General features: G+C 53.0%; 8 protein-coding genes across 8 annotated transcripts; 4 read left to right on the forward strand and 4 right to left on the reverse strand.

The window, feature by feature from the left end:
- Window positions 1-217: 217 nt before the first annotated feature.
- Window positions 218-3,620, reverse strand: IAQ61_008863 (uncharacterized protein; the record flags this gene model as incomplete). The annotated part of the gene is made up of 3 exons (XM_003836453.1): window positions 218-554; window positions 608-3,397; window positions 3,451-3,620. 3 exons carry the CDS (start codon window positions 3,618-3,620, stop codon window positions 218-220), a joined length of 3,297 nt encoding a protein of 1,098 aa, XP_003836501.1.
- Window positions 3,621-5,152: 1,532 nt separating this feature from the next.
- Window positions 5,153-5,953, forward strand: IAQ61_008864 (mitochondrial 54S ribosomal protein uL16m; the record flags this gene model as incomplete). Its single annotated transcript, XM_003836454.2, has 2 exons — window positions 5,153-5,228; window positions 5,280-5,953. The coding sequence occupies 2 exons, from the start codon at window positions 5,153-5,155 to the stop codon at window positions 5,951-5,953; spliced, it is 750 nt and encodes a 249-aa protein (XP_003836502.2).
- An 88-nt stretch (window positions 5,954-6,041) lies between these two features.
- IAQ61_008865 (uncharacterized protein) lies at window positions 6,042-7,831 on the reverse strand (the record flags this gene model as incomplete). Its single annotated transcript, XM_003836455.1, has 2 exons — window positions 6,042-7,647; window positions 7,734-7,831. The coding sequence occupies 2 exons, from the start codon at window positions 7,829-7,831 to the stop codon at window positions 6,042-6,044; spliced, it is 1,704 nt and encodes a 567-aa protein (XP_003836503.1).
- Window positions 7,832-8,163: 332 nt separating this feature from the next.
- Window positions 8,164-10,582, reverse strand: IAQ61_008866 (uncharacterized protein; the record flags this gene model as incomplete). The annotated part of the gene is made up of 5 exons (XM_066098159.1): window positions 8,164-9,017; window positions 9,079-9,582; window positions 9,774-10,227; window positions 10,298-10,303; window positions 10,520-10,582. 5 exons carry the CDS (start codon window positions 10,580-10,582, stop codon window positions 8,164-8,166), a joined length of 1,881 nt encoding a protein of 626 aa, XP_065951798.1.
- Window positions 10,583-11,081: 499 nt separating this feature from the next.
- IAQ61_008867 (uncharacterized protein) lies at window positions 11,082-11,276 on the forward strand (the record flags this gene model as incomplete). Its single annotated transcript, XM_003836457.1, has 1 exon — window positions 11,082-11,276. The coding sequence occupies one exon, from the start codon at window positions 11,082-11,084 to the stop codon at window positions 11,274-11,276; it is 195 nt and encodes a 64-aa protein (XP_003836505.1).
- A 265-nt stretch (window positions 11,277-11,541) lies between these two features.
- Window positions 11,542-12,585, forward strand: IAQ61_008868 (uncharacterized protein; the record flags this gene model as incomplete). The annotated part of the gene is made up of 1 exon (XM_003836458.2): window positions 11,542-12,585. One exon carries the CDS (start codon window positions 11,542-11,544, stop codon window positions 12,583-12,585), a length of 1,044 nt encoding a protein of 347 aa, XP_003836506.2.
- A 607-nt stretch (window positions 12,586-13,192) lies between these two features.
- IAQ61_008869 (uncharacterized protein) lies at window positions 13,193-13,582 on the forward strand (the record flags this gene model as incomplete). The annotated part of the gene is made up of 4 exons (XM_066098160.1): window positions 13,193-13,233; window positions 13,319-13,328; window positions 13,371-13,379; window positions 13,427-13,582. 4 exons carry the CDS (start codon window positions 13,193-13,195, stop codon window positions 13,580-13,582), a joined length of 216 nt encoding a protein of 71 aa, XP_065951799.1.
- A 264-nt stretch (window positions 13,583-13,846) lies between these two features.
- On the reverse strand, window positions 13,847-16,111 carry IAQ61_008870 (uncharacterized protein; the record flags this gene model as incomplete). Its single annotated transcript, XM_003836459.1, has 7 exons — window positions 13,847-14,429; window positions 14,485-14,895; window positions 14,953-15,287; window positions 15,334-15,446; window positions 15,503-15,656; window positions 15,705-15,917; window positions 16,028-16,111. The coding sequence occupies 7 exons, from the start codon at window positions 16,109-16,111 to the stop codon at window positions 13,847-13,849; spliced, it is 1,893 nt and encodes a 630-aa protein (XP_003836507.1).
- Between the last annotated feature and the right edge of the window lie 30 nt (window positions 16,112-16,141).

Here is a 16,141-nt window from a genome sequence, read left to right on the forward strand (position 1 = left end):
GTAAGGCCCCTGTTTGCATTGGCTGGCGGGGGCACACGTGGCGCACGCAAACCGGCGTCCAGTCTGTCGGGTAATGATTGTCATGGCACGGAAGAGGATGCAATGTTCATCTTCCAGGGTCGCGCAACATATCAATTCTGTGCTACGAGAGTCTCTATCTGAGAGGTGAGAAAGTTCATCTCCTGACATGTAGCATGCCCACGTCCGTTCCATTCCGTCACTTCTTCCCTTTGGCTGGCGCTTTGGCCTTGCCTTTACCCTTTGGTCTGACGTAGTTTTCTTCTCCCTCATCGCTTTCATCGCTTGCCTTCTTCTGACCTCGCTTGGCCGCTGTTGTCGCTTTCTTGGCCACCGACTTTTTCTTAGGTTGCTTGACGTACTTGTCTTTGGACAGGTCAACATCGTCATCATCCTCTTTGACTTCCTCCACAACTTCACCGTCGTCGGATTCTTCGATGGCTTCCTCAAGGTCGGGCTTTTCCTTTACCTGCTTCTTGGGCGCGACTACTGAAGAAGCCTTCATGAAGGGCAGTGGATGAGACTGCTGGTTATATCTGCAACTTGATTAGCATACAATACATAATAACAGAAGCAGAGAGTTACAAACATTCGTGTGAATGCCGCCTTGGCCTGGGACTCTATCTTGATCTTGTCTTGATCCATCGGCCCGACACCCAATTCCATGATGGCATCGAAATCATCCTTTGTCAAGAAGTAACTGTCCATCAGCTCAATTACCTGCGGAACAGCGTCCTTGCCTTGTTTCTGCAGCTTTTGGACTAGCTCTGTCCACAAAATAGGAACATATTGCTGTCGGACTTCGTGCCGATCTCCCGAAGACCGTAATCTCATATGAGCTTGGATTTCCTTGATCATCCTGCTCAGCTTGTTCCCACTGCTGTTCTTGCCCAGCCACGAAGTGAAGCGTGTTTGATTGTTTGCAGTGCTGCCAGATACAAAACTTGCCGGTCGCACAAAACTGAATACAGCATGCGTAGGCATCAAACTCCATTGCTGTTGCGAGCCGTGAATCATCCGATCGACAAGGTCACCATCGCTGATACTATCAGCCGCTTGAGATGCAAGCTCGAGATTTCTGAGATTTTTCTCCTTGCCAGACAGACCCAGGGACAGAATCGGATTTGTACCCAGATAATTCTCTTGCAACATCAAAGGACTAAACTCATGGTCGTTGAAGTACAGTTCGATTTTGTCGTTGAGTGTAGCGTTGCTGCTGCTAGCGAACATGCCTCCGCCAAGAATCTTTTGTGTAATATCCCACGGCTTCAAGATGACGTGCTTTTCCCAGCTCTTGGACATTTGCTTGCCCCTATCGAAGTCCATGGCGTCCTGATCAAGTTTCGCAGTAGAGATCATGTTCACAACCTGACGAATATCTGCATGACTCCCTTCAATCAGCGCATTTACAACAGGCCCTGGTATCTTCAAGCCTTCTCGAAAGGCAATAGTCATAATCCGAGAGCGGACCTGGTCTACCGTTGGTCGGCGAAAGGGAAGGTCATAGGTCACAAAGTCGAAAGGCTTCATCTTCGGCAATCGTCTGTCGTTGCAGATCAAGATCATTGGGATTTCAGTCTTTTTGCAGACCGCGGCAAGAGCACCAACACCTCCCCGATCACCTGCAGACATTCCATCGACTTCGTCCATGATCAATACCAACTTCTTCTTCGACTCCTCTACGTTCTTTCCGTCCCCGGCAAAATATCCGTGGAGTGAGTTTGTGTTCAGGACTCCTCGCAAGCCATCCTCAATCAGCTTTTTACTGCGGGTGTCACTGGCATTGCGCTCCACAATGTCATATCCTTCAAGCTTCGCGACTAGATGTGCCGCAGTAGTTTTCCCGATGCCTGGGGGTCCGTGAAGCATGATCGCACGAAAAACTCCGCTGCCGTCTTTACCGGCGAGCTTAAATCCGGTCTTGAGATTCTTGGGGTACATCTGTAACCAGCGCTGGATTTTCTCAACCACGATTTTATTCCCGCAAATCTGACTAAGAGTAGTTGGCGCATATTTGGTAGTCCAAAGTCGAGAATCAATAATTGGCTCTGCAGTGGCAGCGGCATTCGTAGCAGTCTGGCGTCCGGATGCTGCATTTGCAACTTTCATATCCTTCATGTGTATCATTTCTTCCTGTTCGAGCTCCGCAGCCTGCTTGCGGATCTTTTCCTCTTCTTTCCGCTGCTGCTCCTTGTAGGCAGCCTGCGCCTTCGAGTCGCCCTTATTACCCGCCTCTGTTAGCTTTTCGATGAGAAGAGTAAGGCCGTCTTCGTCAATGGTCTTGATATCCATATCTTTTATCTTCTGTAGCTTGCTAGGGCCAGCGTCTGATCCTAGTACAACATAATTCGTCTTCTTACTCGGCGCACCTGTGACCTTGCCTCCATGACGTTTGACTAATTCCTGCGCTTCTGTACGACCCCATCTTTGCAAAACGCCGGTGAAAACAAAATTGAGACCAGCAAGACAGGTCTCAGAGCCTGATGGCATATCTCCAGAAGACCCTGAAAGCGGTGCAGGGTCAGCTCGTCCTGCATTTGCCCTCCAGTCGAACTTGGCGTCAGGGTTCCTGGCTGGCGGGGTTGGTGCACGAACTGTGGGAATACTATCATAGATGGCTTGAATATCAGCGCTTTCTGCCACCTCTTCCTTTCTCGCTTTCTTCCTCACAGGCGACTTTGCACATGTGTCTTTTTTAACGAAGCCTTTTTTGGGCCTGATCTCTTCTCTGTCTTCGTCTTTCTTTTCCTCGTTAGCGTCGAGTTCAGGCGATTTCCGTTTGTGTCCGACAGAGGTAGGCGTCTTGCGTTTGCTCTTCATAGCCTGCTTATCTTCTTGAGATTCTGGCATATCTTCCTCCGCACTTGAATCCTTCATTTCTACGTCATCCTCCCCTGGCATAAAGTCGTCCTCGTTTTTAAGAAGCTTCCTTCCAAGTAGGGCTCGGGGTGTTTCACGGTGCGGCAGGTGCACTGCGACGTAGTGGTCGCTTTCGGATGATGCAGAGTAGTCGTCCTTGCCTCTTCCCTTGCTTTTGACTTCATCCCCGAAGATGTCGTCGGCCTCAGCGAAATCATCGTCTGGAAATTCATCGTCGTCATCTCTCTCTGCATAAGATGTCACAGGCTTCCTAGTTCTGCCAGAAGCCCTCCCGTTGGAAGTTGAAGTTGCGACCTTGGACGCTTTTCCATGCGCTTTGGTCGGCGTTACCCTGTGTGTGTCTTTGGGCATGTTGAGGACCTTCTTTTGAAAGGGCTCAGAGCGCTTGGGCATGTTTGTACTCGCGAAGAAGGCCGAGGTCGTAGTCTCTTCTAAATTGGGAGTCGGTTCCCGCTTGATCTTTTTAGGCGGCGGTTGCTGGAGCGTGGCTTTTTTCGATCTGCGCGAAGGTTAGATGGCATAGCGACTCTACAAGGCCCCGTTTAAACTCACATTACTAAGTCTCCCTCGTCATCGTCAGAGTCGTCAACAACACGATTGACTCGCCCCTTCTTCCTGATGGCTGCCTTCTTGGGTGGCTCTTCGTCTTGCTTCTGTGAGCCCTGGTTGCCGGACGTGGGCTTGGGGCCGCCACCGAAGAAGCTGCGGATGTCGGCAGGCATTTTGGGATGTACGTCAAAGGGAAAGACGCGCGTGATCACGAAAATACAGCACTAGAACGAAAATAAAATCAACCCACAGTTGTACCAGGAAGTTGTTCGTGGGTGGGGGCAGACAAACGAAAAGAAGAAGCGTGGACAACTGGGGACGCACGAGAACGCGTTGACGCGTAGTCAGCAGGCGCGCTACCGGTACCTACCGTACGGTAAGGCAGCAGCACCTCCAAGTACGAGAGTCCCAGGTCCTACGGTACAGACCCGGGCACGGACCGGGGCAGATCAAATACATGCCTCAAGCGGCTATATCTTGGTCGGTGTGTAGTCGATTTCGGTAGCAATGTAGGATCTCTTTTTTCGAAAGATACATCTTCATCACTCTATCAAGTAATATTATTAGGTGTGATAGCAGTATTAGACTAATTCCCAAATGGTCTCGCGTTGACGGGGTTCGTGCAGCCAATCGGGGACTGTGGAGGTCTTGGCCATGCCCCAGCCACGTGACCGACCTCAGGCCAGCCGTCAGCCAAGGACTACATATGTATCTACCTGGGCTTCAGACACTTACTCTACAGGGTCAACTACACAATATATACTCACTTAATACAAGATGTGCGTTAAGCTCTATTAGGCCATTATGGCAACTACAACGCGCGCGAAGACCAATTTGTAATTAATCCACGCGCCGCCCCGGCGAAAGCTACCAGTTAACACTCTCGATGCTCCACCCATACTAAAATACTACTGCGAGACTGTCTGGGCCAATAGGCCTTACGGAATTACTAGCGACCATGTTTCTTTTCGGGCGCTTCGGAGTGAGTACAAAGGCTCAGCGGCGCGCCCCGCCCTGGTGAGACGCCCTCAGGTTGTCAGTAATGATGCCGTTCGACGAGGCTATTGACGCCCGTATCAATCCTAGGGCAACAGCAGCAGCAACTGCTGCTGATGACAGCGACCTAGTCAGATATCAAACATGGAAAAAGTGGGAGCGGAGAGGGGAGTCCGAGAAAGGTTCTAAAGCTGCTACGACCCTAGTATTTACCGGGTAGGATACCCGAACCTCGTCCGTAACGGTATGGCCCTCTACCTCATCTCTATCTCAGCCTGTAGCTATGAGTATGAGCGCATGTTCATCGAGCATGGTGACTTTCTGGAGTCTTGGAAAGCGCGATTTGACCATAGTTATTAGTAGCCAAGGTGCATACCGGTATAGAGGTAACCCAACAAGTAGCTAATATGCTAATGAGCGATGTAAAGGCTGATATCTTTACTTTTCCGGTGCAACTGTTGCTCGTGGGTTTAAACGGTACTTGAACTGCATCAACTCGGTAATGTAGATGTCGCAATCGCAATATATCCCACATAGGCGGTGATAGTAGAGTGGCGCAAGATGTGGCTTGCGCCGGAACCGCAGACCACACATGACGGGGCGGGTGGCATGTAATCTTGGCTTGGCTTGGCGAGAACTTCACTCTCCTGGCGGCACGCTGGTTGACTCGCTCGACTGCGAAATCCAGCAGCACCACCACCACAACACTATGCCGCCCCCGAGGATACCGCAAGGCCTGCTTGCACGGTTCGGCCAGTTGAGTCTCGGTGCTGGCCGCCCGCGTCGTTGGTGACTCTCTGCTGCCGGCGGCGACGCAATGCTAACTAGATACGCAGCATTCGCGCCAAATAGTCCTTCGCCGCAATGTCCATCCGCCACAGCTCACATCTCGTCACCCTCTGTCCGCTGTCTCTCTTCGACACCAGCTCGTCTTAATTACCTTGCCCCAAAGGCAGGAGAGTCACGCAAATCACGCAAAGGCCGTTGCCGTGTGCCCACCGGTGGCAGCATGCGCGGCACCACGGTCGTGTGGGGCGACTATGGCATCCGCATGCGTGACCATGACCGGAGAATTAGCGCCCATCAGCTACGCATCGCCGAGGAAACCATCAAGAAGCGACTACGAGGCATGAAGTTCCGCATGTACATGCGCATTGCCGCCAATATTGGAGTTTACACCAGCGGAAACGATGTGCGAATGGGAAAGGGAAAGGGAAGTTTTGACCGCTGGACTGCCCGGGTAGCTGTGAGCAAGATCATTTTTGAAATCAAGGGCGACCTGCACGAACAAGTCGTACGCGATGCTTTCCGATTGGCAGGAAACAAGCTGCCTGGCCTATATGAGTTCGTGAAGAAGGGAGATCCACCGGTCATGGGCGTGACAAAAATTGGCCTAAATGGCGTTACCGAAGGGGATCTCAAGCGACCGAGACGAAAGCTTCCGCTCGAGGAATCAGCTGCACGATTGCCTGCTGCTGCTGCTTCGCAGGCGTCAAGTCCAATAGCTTAGATTGCATGCCGCTCCTATCTGTATATCAATGTAACACTTGGTGAAGCTGCGAATAAGAGCATTCTGCAGCACAAACCAAGCTACGTCTCTAGACCTTGTATAATGTATCCAGAAAACCTTTCGCCAGATCGACCACCACACTTTTGTTTGGTAGACTCCCAGCGACACCATAGAGTGCAGCTGCATCGCCTTTGACCACCCCTTTGGCGCCCTTGCCTTCTGCCACCCTTCGCCTTTCCGCATCCCGTACCTCCTCTGTGACCTCGACGAGATCCTCAATTAGCTTGTCTACCACCGCGACAATTGGCAAGGTGACGGCGACATGAATCGCCGGTGGACTCTGCAGCGCATTAAGATGCCATCCTTTGGTCGACATTCCATCTGCGATATCGTAGATGTCTAGCGTATTCGACAGGAAGGACACAACTGATACAAGAGGACGACCAATGACCTTCAAGTCCGAAGCAAGCTCCGGTCTCTCACGGATTGCAGTCTCAATCTGTTTCATGCCACCAACGATTTTGTGACATGCATCAATGTATCCATTCTCACCCTGTTTGACTAAGCTGGCCCAGCATCCAGCGATGAGTGCGCCAGGTCGAGAGCCTGCGATGGACGGCGAGGCATATACACCTCCAGACCAATCAGGCGAAATGAAATACTGGTATTTGCGGTATTCGTCTGAGCGATAAAGCACCGTCGAGTTGCCTTTGGGGGCAAACCCGTATTTGTGGGTATCACACGAGATGCTGGTCACACCCTTCAACCGGAAATCGAACGGTTCCGACTCAAAGCCAGCCTTGGGCAGCAAAGGGATGATGAAGGAACCGAGACAGCAATCCACATGAAGAGGTAGTTTCTTCTTCAGAGCAAGTTTACTGAGCCCAGAGATGTCATCGATGATGCCATGGGGAAAATTTGGTGCCGACCCAACCAGAAGGACTGTATTAGGGTTGACAAGGCGGGACACGGAGGACAGATGCACTTTGTAGCTCGGGGCTTTGCATGCGACAAGATGCACTTTGATCTTGAAATACTCGCCGGCTTTACGGAACGCGGTATGCGCAGTTTCTGGAAGAATCATCTCAGGCTGTGACACACCGCGCTCTGTGAAAGCTTTGTTGCGCGCCGACAGACAGGCCATAAGGATGGACTCGGTGCCCCCGGACGTGGTCACGCCTACTGCTCCCTCGGGAGCATTGAACAGCGATAGGACCATGGCTACGATCTCGGCTTCCATCTTCCTAACGCCGGGAAAGACATCGGGGTGGATCGGGTTCGAAACGGTGAATTGGCCAAAGGCTTCCGTCTGGAGACGGATCAACTCATCGCCGCCGTGGTAGACGGCGCCGCTGACCCTGCCATCCTCCCAGCGTGTATGCTCCATGCTGGCAAGCTCTCCCAGCTTCTTGCGCACCTCTTCGGCGGTCCAGCCTTCGGCGGGCATCGAGGTGATGCGCACAAGGCCCGGACCACTTGGTACCAATTTGCGCTCGAGTTTCAGCAGCGTTTCCGACACTTCAGTCTGGACCTTGGTGCGGATGCCCGGGAGGCGCAAGAAGACGCCATAGAGGTAGCGACGAAGGTTAATGTACAGGTCGGCGAGGGAGCCGAAAATGCCGCGGCCCTTGAGCTGGTAAAAGGCCACACGCGTCCAGCGGAGGAGGAACAGGAGGAAGACGACATTGCGCAAACTGTAGGAGGCGTCAGCCATGGGGCGAACGCAACAAGCTCACGGGTTTGAAGAGTGGAACATCAGACATGAGAGGGCAGCACGTACACATCTATGTTGGCCGCAACGAACTGGCCCTTGGCGGAGGTCTTGCGCGCATTGAAGGTGTCGCGCAGGCTGACCGGCAGGCGTGAGGAGCCGGGCATCGTGACGATGACGAGTGTCTCTACAAAGGGGCGAGGTCAATGGAACAGACAGACAGGTCACATAGCGCAGTCAGGTAGGATGAAAGTAGCACTTGAGAATACCCTTAGCTGACCACATGGGCGAAGGTCCATGGAAGAAGGTTGGAACATGCATCACATGCCATGGGATAAGTCCGTGTCACCGGATGTCTTGTTCGGGAAGGTGTGGGTCTCGTAATTAGCCTATCTGGGCATGGCTTGCGAGGTCCAACATTGAAGATGCAACCACACATGTGAACAGTTGACCAACATGAACTCCCGCTCCGCCCAACTTAACTTGATTTGATTTGGACCTAGTTCTGCGTGTCCATCTGCTCATGCCATCGAGCATGAGGGCCCATGGCAAAGACGGGCATCATAGCACCGCACCGGTCACAGCAACATGTATCGGTGGCGGCCACGCCATCCTCCTCGGAAGCCTGGGCGTCCGAGGGTCCGAAGTACTCTTCTTGAGAACATGTCGCCAGGTCTTCAGAACCGACACCCCCAAGGCTGCTGCTCCTCTGGGGCGGTTCTGCCACACACTGCTGCTGCTCGTCCCAGCCATCTCCTAGCTCACACTCACGTGCGCTTGTCGAGGCACTCTCTTCCCCCTGCACCTTGCCCTGCTTGAGTACATGGTCTTGCCGCTTAAACATCTTGCCAATATCTCGCCCAACACCACCTGTCTCGCTTGCTCCATCTGCCATGTTTGTCGCAGCAACGTTTACTAGACTGAGATTCCATCCCTGCTTTTCAGCATGGAGCTTGCGGAACAAGGGCAACAGGGTTTCGCCAACCAGCTTCTCCGCCAGTCTGTCCACGCTTTCCTCCAAGCTTAGAGCAAATCTCGGCATGGGCGCAGATCGAGATGTCCGAGCAAACGAGCGGTTCCGGCTGCCGTCTTGGTTTTGTGTTGGTCGTAGTCGTGTTGAAAGCCTTATGGTTCTTGGTTGTGCCAGCCATCGCTTCGAAGGAGTCACTGAGTTCGAGGAGGCTGTAGCATCCACTGCGATTTCATCGCCGTCCTCTAAGAGATCTGTGTGCATTCTTCTCAAAAGGCTCCTCGCCAGCTTTGTCAGCTCATTGATCACTTTGTCGAGAGTGTCAAGGCGTATGTAGCTATCCTCGATGCTAATCTGCTTGGGTATATCTCGAGCTTTACCCACTAGCGACGGGACTACATGTTAACGTGAATACTAGGCTATACTTCAGCCATGGCACCTCACCTTCACTTTCGTCTGATCCGTGGAGAAGCCCCCACACTCTGGCCCCTATACCCTGTGGCGCACCAGGGCCTCCTAACGCTCTTTCGAGTACATCTGGACTCATGCCAGGGTGGGTTCTGACATGGCGTACAAGTACATTTTCCTTGGTGTCACCGTATACGAGACCATCCTCAAACTTGGCCTTTCTTCCCACTATCTTTGAACGCAACTGTTGCGCGATTTTAAAGCCAATACCAGGAATTTTTCCAATTTCCAATTCGTCCATGAATGCGGTCACATTATCATGGCCCGTTTCGTCTGTGCCCAGGTAGGGCGGAAGGAGAGTCGTTTGAGCATTGGGTTTGTGCTGGTTTCCAACAAGCTTGGAGAGAAGCTTGTTGGTAGCAATACCGGCTGTGGCAGTATATCCGGTCTCCTCCTCCAGCCTTGTGCGTAGGTGTTGAGCAAGATGGCTTGCCAGAAGCAGCCGGATGTGTAGAGGGTCCGACGACGACGACGGAACGTCTGCCACGCATTGGTTAGCGTGATGAATACACCAGCCTCTGGTCTGGCTTGTAGAGTAAGTGCCTCAGTGCTGTGAGTTTTGGGTAGACGACATGTCATTGGGCGAAAGCCAGAGAAGATTGTCTCAAGTGACGTGGCCATGACGCTGCTACGCCACGTGATATACATAGCAGCGCTATCCAAGCTCTTACCTGAGGTACTACGATGCACTGTTTCTGGGTAGACGTGACCGACTACACGGGTGGCATCCAACTCGAAGCCAACAGTGGGATCCTCTTTGGACAGCAGGAAGAAAGAGTTTTGGGTAGCAGAGGCCAGTAAGGCGAGATTGTAGTCGATCATGTCTGAGACGTCCATGAAGACCTCGTCCAAGCCTAGACGCTCACAGCGTGAGTTCCAGGAGAAGGATCTCAAGTAGGCATACAACTGCTTGGACGCATTTCTAAACCTCGTGAGATCTTCTCCCAACACAACGACGACGTCGGGGCATAGCCTTCTGGCTTCCGTGATGAGTTGCAGCTTGTGGAGCCCACGCCGTCGCGCCTCGTAATTACAGGTGACTATGATTTGCTTCTGCTGGACAGCCAGCGGCAGGGTCTTGAGGGATGGGTTCTCATGTTCAAAGACACTGGCGTAGAAGCAGTCCTTGAGGCGAGAGCGGAGTCAGCGTGGTGCACAGTGGTCCAAGCGGGTTCAACGATCATGGCGTACATACATAGTCCTACAGAGACGGAGAGGACACGTTAGCCAAGAGCAGTACATATTGTATGTACCTATGCAGGCCATAGCCGCCAGACAAAGAGGGGACCGACCAGGACCAGGACCAGGACCGGTGCGGTCGAGTCGAGTCCAGGGATCAGACGCGGCCACTAAGCCCATAGCCCATGGCTGTGCATGGGTGGGTCGAGGTCGATAGGGAAGGGATTGCCTGGCTTACAAAGTGCAGGACGATGGAGTCGAGTTGACGGCTGGGCTTGCGTGGACGGCGCATACCGTACATACTGGTACTGTGTACTGTGTACTGTGTACTGAGGGACAGGCGCCCGGCGAGGACGATTGAGTGGTGTCGTGGTGCGCTGCTGCGGTGCCGTGGGAACAAAAGTCTACTACTGCGGTAGAGTAGATGACTAGTACACAGTACTAGAGTACACAGGTAGTAGAGTACGAGTACATTACATACCTACGACCTTCAAGATGCGAGACATGAACGCGCAAAAACGAAACGCGGCCGTTGCATTGATTGCGGACAGAGGGTGGGGCAGTGCCAGGTGCCAAGGCCTGGGTTTTTTTTTCTTCTTCTTTCATTTTGCAAGCGCCATCCGCAGGGGGGAGAAGGTTGGATTGGCCCAGGTGTGCGCCATGAGCCCCCCCATGCAAGTTTTGCCACGCAGAGTTCTATTTTGGGGGCATGCCTTGTTGTAGGTAATATGTATGGTACTGTACAGGTACCATGTATGGACTAGGTATCTACCACTTGTACATACCGGTACATCCTGTGTATGTATTTTGGGCGTGAGACTAGCCCCAGCGCTTCGGCCACCACTGCTCACATCGACGCGATGAGCAAGAAAATGAGTCTGGCGAGCGGTGGCGGCGGCGGCGGCGGCGGCGGCGGCGGCGTCATGGCGGTAACCTTTGCAAGCTGTTTAAAACGGGCTCACTCGCTCCCACGCGGCCGCGATTTGGAGAGATGAGAGAACGCGAGAGGAGTTACGAGGACTTTGCTGCTGCTGCTCTGCTGAGTGGCTGCCCTCCCCGCTAGTCCGTCTCACACCCACGCCCACATCGAACGTCTCACCCCTCCCCGCCTCTTTAGACTCCACCACCACCACCACCACCACCACCACCACCAACCACTACTACTACTACTACTACTACCCCCCTCTTGACGGCGCGCGCCCTCTCTGTCACCTGCCCGCCTGTGCTGCACCAGACGACCCCCTGCGCGAGCTTCACGAGATGCTCGCCACCCTCTCTCACACACCCGCACCGCTGACCTATTCGTCATCTGCCCGCGACACCATGGCCACCACCTCGCTGCCTATAATACCGCCCCGCGCTGCCTCGCAGTCGCAGCGTCCCAAGCTCTGCATCAATACCGAACAACCTCGCATTCCCGGCAAATGTGCTAGTCTACGACTCGACCTGCTTTCTGCCGTCTCGCCCACTGTGCGCAATACCTTTTCCAACGCATACGACCAGTCCGCCGCCACAGCTACATCTGCCTATACTGCCTATACTGCCTCTGCCTCTGCCTCTGCCTCTGCTCCCGTCCTCGGGCGCCCCACCAAGCCCCGGCTGTCCATCGACAGCAACTTCTCGTCGACACGGGCTACCCCTACATCCACGCCAGACTCGGCCGCGACGCTGTCCTCTGCACTGACCTCGGCGTCTTCCAGTCAATCCGCCTCCAGCTCAATACCATACAAGCAACCCCACAACCTCGCCTCCATCCTCACAAACAGCCCTGCACGCTCCACACTACCCCGCAAGATGACAACGCCCGCCCGGCCCATGTTCCCGGCAGAAAAGCGCGTGTCTTTCCGTACGCCACTGGAGGAGGAGATCACAACTGTCAAGTATACCCTCGCACACTCAGACCTCCAGTCTTCCCTCTCGACACTGTCCTCAAATGAATCCACAACATCTACCATGCCAAGTGGTCCAGAGGCAGCCGACTTGAAGTCGTCCTTGTGTCTCGACACCTCGCACAGCACATGCCCGCATCAAATAGCTGAACCCCCCAGTAAATCTCCCAGCAGACCTTTAAACTGCATGGATCCTGCCACGGAAATATCCCCTCCTCGGAAAGCTCCTCGGATCGGTGAGAAAAGAGACTCGTCCTCTTCGGATGACGACAGCGATTCATGTCCGGAAACACCCGTGGCAGGACGCCGGAAAAGAACACGAGATTGGCGATGGACCCTTGGCCAGCTGGCCGGCAAAGGTGTTTCTTCCGATGAAGATCTTATCGAGCTTGTTACAGGCGAGGAAAGTAATTAAATCAGTAATCCAATGGACCCATGGGTTTAGGCGAGGTATTTCAGGAGAGGAAGCATCGCAGAGCGGCCTGTCGTGTGGGCATCTTTAGCATTGGCGTTTTCATTGGGCATTTTGAATGGTGTTGTATGTTTTCATGATACCATCTGCGTCGTTCCTTGAGAAGAGACGACCCTTTACGCACCACATTATTACACTATGGGCAGACGACTTGTAGGCTGTCAATACACGCACCTTCGTTCCTCTTTTATTTTGTCGACCCCGCCACTTTGATCAGGGTTGGCGTTGAATACAGTATTATTATACGAAGCTAGCGTGCGCTTTGGTCAAATCAATAGACGCCTCGTGTCGGAAGACTGCCTTCGTAGTCATGCCGAAGTGTTTTGGCCCGACCAAACACAGAGAAGCGTTGTTACAGAGAGAGAGAGAGAGAGTCATGACGGCGAGCAAATTTTTCCCTTCTGCGGCCGTCCAATTCTGTAGCCCAAGTCCAATATGTCGACAGAGGAAAAAGGTCGAAGCTTATGAATGGGCTCCCCAATATCGTCCACAGGCAGGGTCATCCTAGGGCTTCCACGTGGTGTCTAAACGCGAACTCCGAACCATTGGGATGGGACCCCTGCCCTTCTCGTACGGTAACTTGATTACGAGGTCAGTGCAGCCTGCAATGATCTTGGAAACGCAAATGACGTTCGCATCAGGCCTAGCCGTTGTATCGATTGACCAAAGTGCCTAGGTACTCGCAGGTATAGACCAACATTACAACATGTGTGCTCAATGAGCACAAGAAGCTCCAAGTGTGTCCTGAGTGGCAATGCTTCACCACTTTCTTGACTCTAAACAGGCCATGGCCCGCTTCTCTGGGGCTCCGGAAGAGGGGAGTGCAGAATTACTACGAACTACCCGAGGGAGAGCCTATCGTTGTATTAGCATCACCATGTCTGCAGACTATCAAGACATCACCCTCGCCCAGTCCTTGTCTATGCCGGGTATTATCTGACGTGCGACAGCTACTTGGGTAACAGAAATATCTTTGCAAAGGCAAGCCGAAGAAACAACGGCACGGAATGGTGTGCGCACATGCGATGAGGCTTCTACTCTAAGTCTCCCTTTCAAATAGTGCCTTGTTCTGCATTTGCTGCATCAATACCAAGTTCGAAAACCACCTTAAAGAGCCTTTCCTGTCTGCCGTGGTTCGTAAACAAAAGCATTTGATTCGACAGCACACGACCTGCGGCACGCAAGTCTCACTTGGGACATTGTTCTAGCGCTCGCCGTTCATCAATTTTGCGTCATCAACCGCGGCCCTTGCAATCTTCTTCAAAGATATTTTGAAATCCGCTTCCCGAAACTTGTCAGATCTATCCAAGCCTTCACTGGCATCGATTGACAAGGTTTCATAGCCGAGTTTGATAATGTTGTTAACTTCCTGAGGACTCAAGTGCTTGCTCTTTGCTTTCCCATTCCTGCTACTTTCGAGCAGAGACTGATAATGTGATGATACATTGATAAGTGTCTGCATTGAGCTTGGTTCATTGGCGCGACCGTAAACGTCTCGGAACTTGACAAGAATGTCACCACTCTCGACAAGTTTGTAGAACAAGTCATCGTATGAGGCTGTGTCTGGGAGGAAATTCTCTCCGCTAGACAAAGCAAAAGCGAGCAGGTTGGTGACCAAGCTGTTCATTTCCGCAGTTCGGTAGTTGGTCTTTACATCCTCAGCATAAGTCACCAGGAAACGTATGAAAGTCAACAATGATTTCCAGAGCTCCGCCCAGTGATAGGCGATGCGGACTTTGGCACGGCTGATGTATGAAAGTGTCCGTAGGGTAATGCCGAGACAAAGACTGCAGCACATTAGTCTACTCAATTGTCGTGTTTTAGTATTGTAGAGCCACATACATGTAGAAATCCACATCAAGTCGCCGGCGCAAATTGTGGTTGATGCCGTCAACCATCAAGTCCAACATGACGGCTGCTGCAACTCGGTCGCCCTTGACGAGTGGAAGAGAGGGCTGTCTTTGGCGACATAAGCGGACCGATATCTTTGTTTCGTCGTTGCATAAGCGTTTGACAGTCCCCGGGTCTTCGACGAGAATTTGAAGTATGAAAAGGCTGAGATAAGTGTACAGAGTCGCTCTTATAGATCGATGTGCATGCTGAAACAGGTATGAAGTCAGAGACAGGAAAGCGCTGAAAGGTGAGCGTGCCTTCTTCTCCTTGATATCTACTGTCATGAGATGAAAGCAGAAGACTTTGTTTGCATTCGCAAATTCGTAAGTCGAAAGAAGCACACCAATCTCTGGGCCAGGCCTACGGGCTAAGATAAGCAAGTGCTGAAGAGGGAGGGGGATGGACAGGAATACTTACAGGGCAGCAAACAGTGACTTGGCCTCTTCTGGAGCTGGTATAGGCGTGGCAGGCCGAGAGCTGGGTGCGAGTGCACCTAGTCCTATGTAGTTGAGGGTTGAGCCCAACGTCCATCCCTCGGGCATATCGTCTTGAATCGCAACGTACGCATCCCGTAACTTGAGGCAGGAAGCTCCAAAGCAACGAATCAACTCTTGGATGACGGCGTCGTTTACGAAGTCATCCAGACGCAGCCGGTAGGGGTTCTGGAATTCGAACTTGTTGTAGTTGGATAGGAGCCCGAGAAGGTAAAAGGCCGGGAGTACCCCGTCGCTACTGGGGCAGTCTTGAACGTACTGCGGCCTGTGAGTTGGTGTGTCTCTGATGTGCAAGGGATCATACCTTGACGAGGGCGGGGAACAGATCACGGTGGGTGAAGTACGAAGGGAGGGCGGTCTGGAAGCCGGCGGCCATGATGGAGAGCGTGGCGCGCACTGCCTTGAGGCGCAACTCGACTATAACGTAGCGGCCATCAGTACATGTTCAGTCGGCGGGAGGAATACACACTTACTGCTCCGTCCACTGCGCACAGTAGAGTCGAGCGTGGCCACGAAGTCGGTCAGAATCGCGTCAGCATCGTGCAAACCAGCCAGCACCGAGATGATGTCAGAGCTGGGGTTGGTGTATCGTTTGGTCAGGGCAGCATCGAGGAAGATGGTCAGGGTCTAGGCAGTAAGCCCACGAAGCGGTGCCGTCGACGGGCAGCAGCGTACCTCGAGTGCGATCTCGTCCGAGGGCGCGCGCGCCTGTTTGACGCGCAGGGTGGCCTGTCGAAACATTTGTTGGGAATGCGCCTGCTGATGCAGCATCTCGTCGGGCGCGACCGAGGCCAGTATGCGCTTGAGGCCAGCCGAGTCAGGTCTGTGGAGAAAAAACTCTTGCCAGAAGCCCTCGGACAGCTCAAAGTCGTCGTCCTCATCGGTTTGCTGGGCAGCTCGTCAGCTAGTGGCCTGCTGCTACATACGCCGCCTCGCGCTGGCAAGCCTTGGGGAGCGGTGGGGAAGAGAGAGAGAGAGAGAGAGAGAGAGAAACATACCGTGAAGAGCGATTCGTAGAGGCGTATAATCTTAGGCTGGAACACACGAGGACGTGAGTCCTGCGTCAGCGGTGAGGGTTCCATGGCGAACAACGTTTTCTTTCACTGAGCGAG

This window comes from Plenodomus lingam (assembly GCF_022343315.1).
Source record: "Plenodomus lingam strain CAN1 chromosome Unknown contig_5, whole genome shotgun sequence".
NCBI classification, from domain to species: Eukaryota; Fungi; Ascomycota; class Dothideomycetes; order Pleosporales; family Leptosphaeriaceae; genus Plenodomus; species Plenodomus lingam.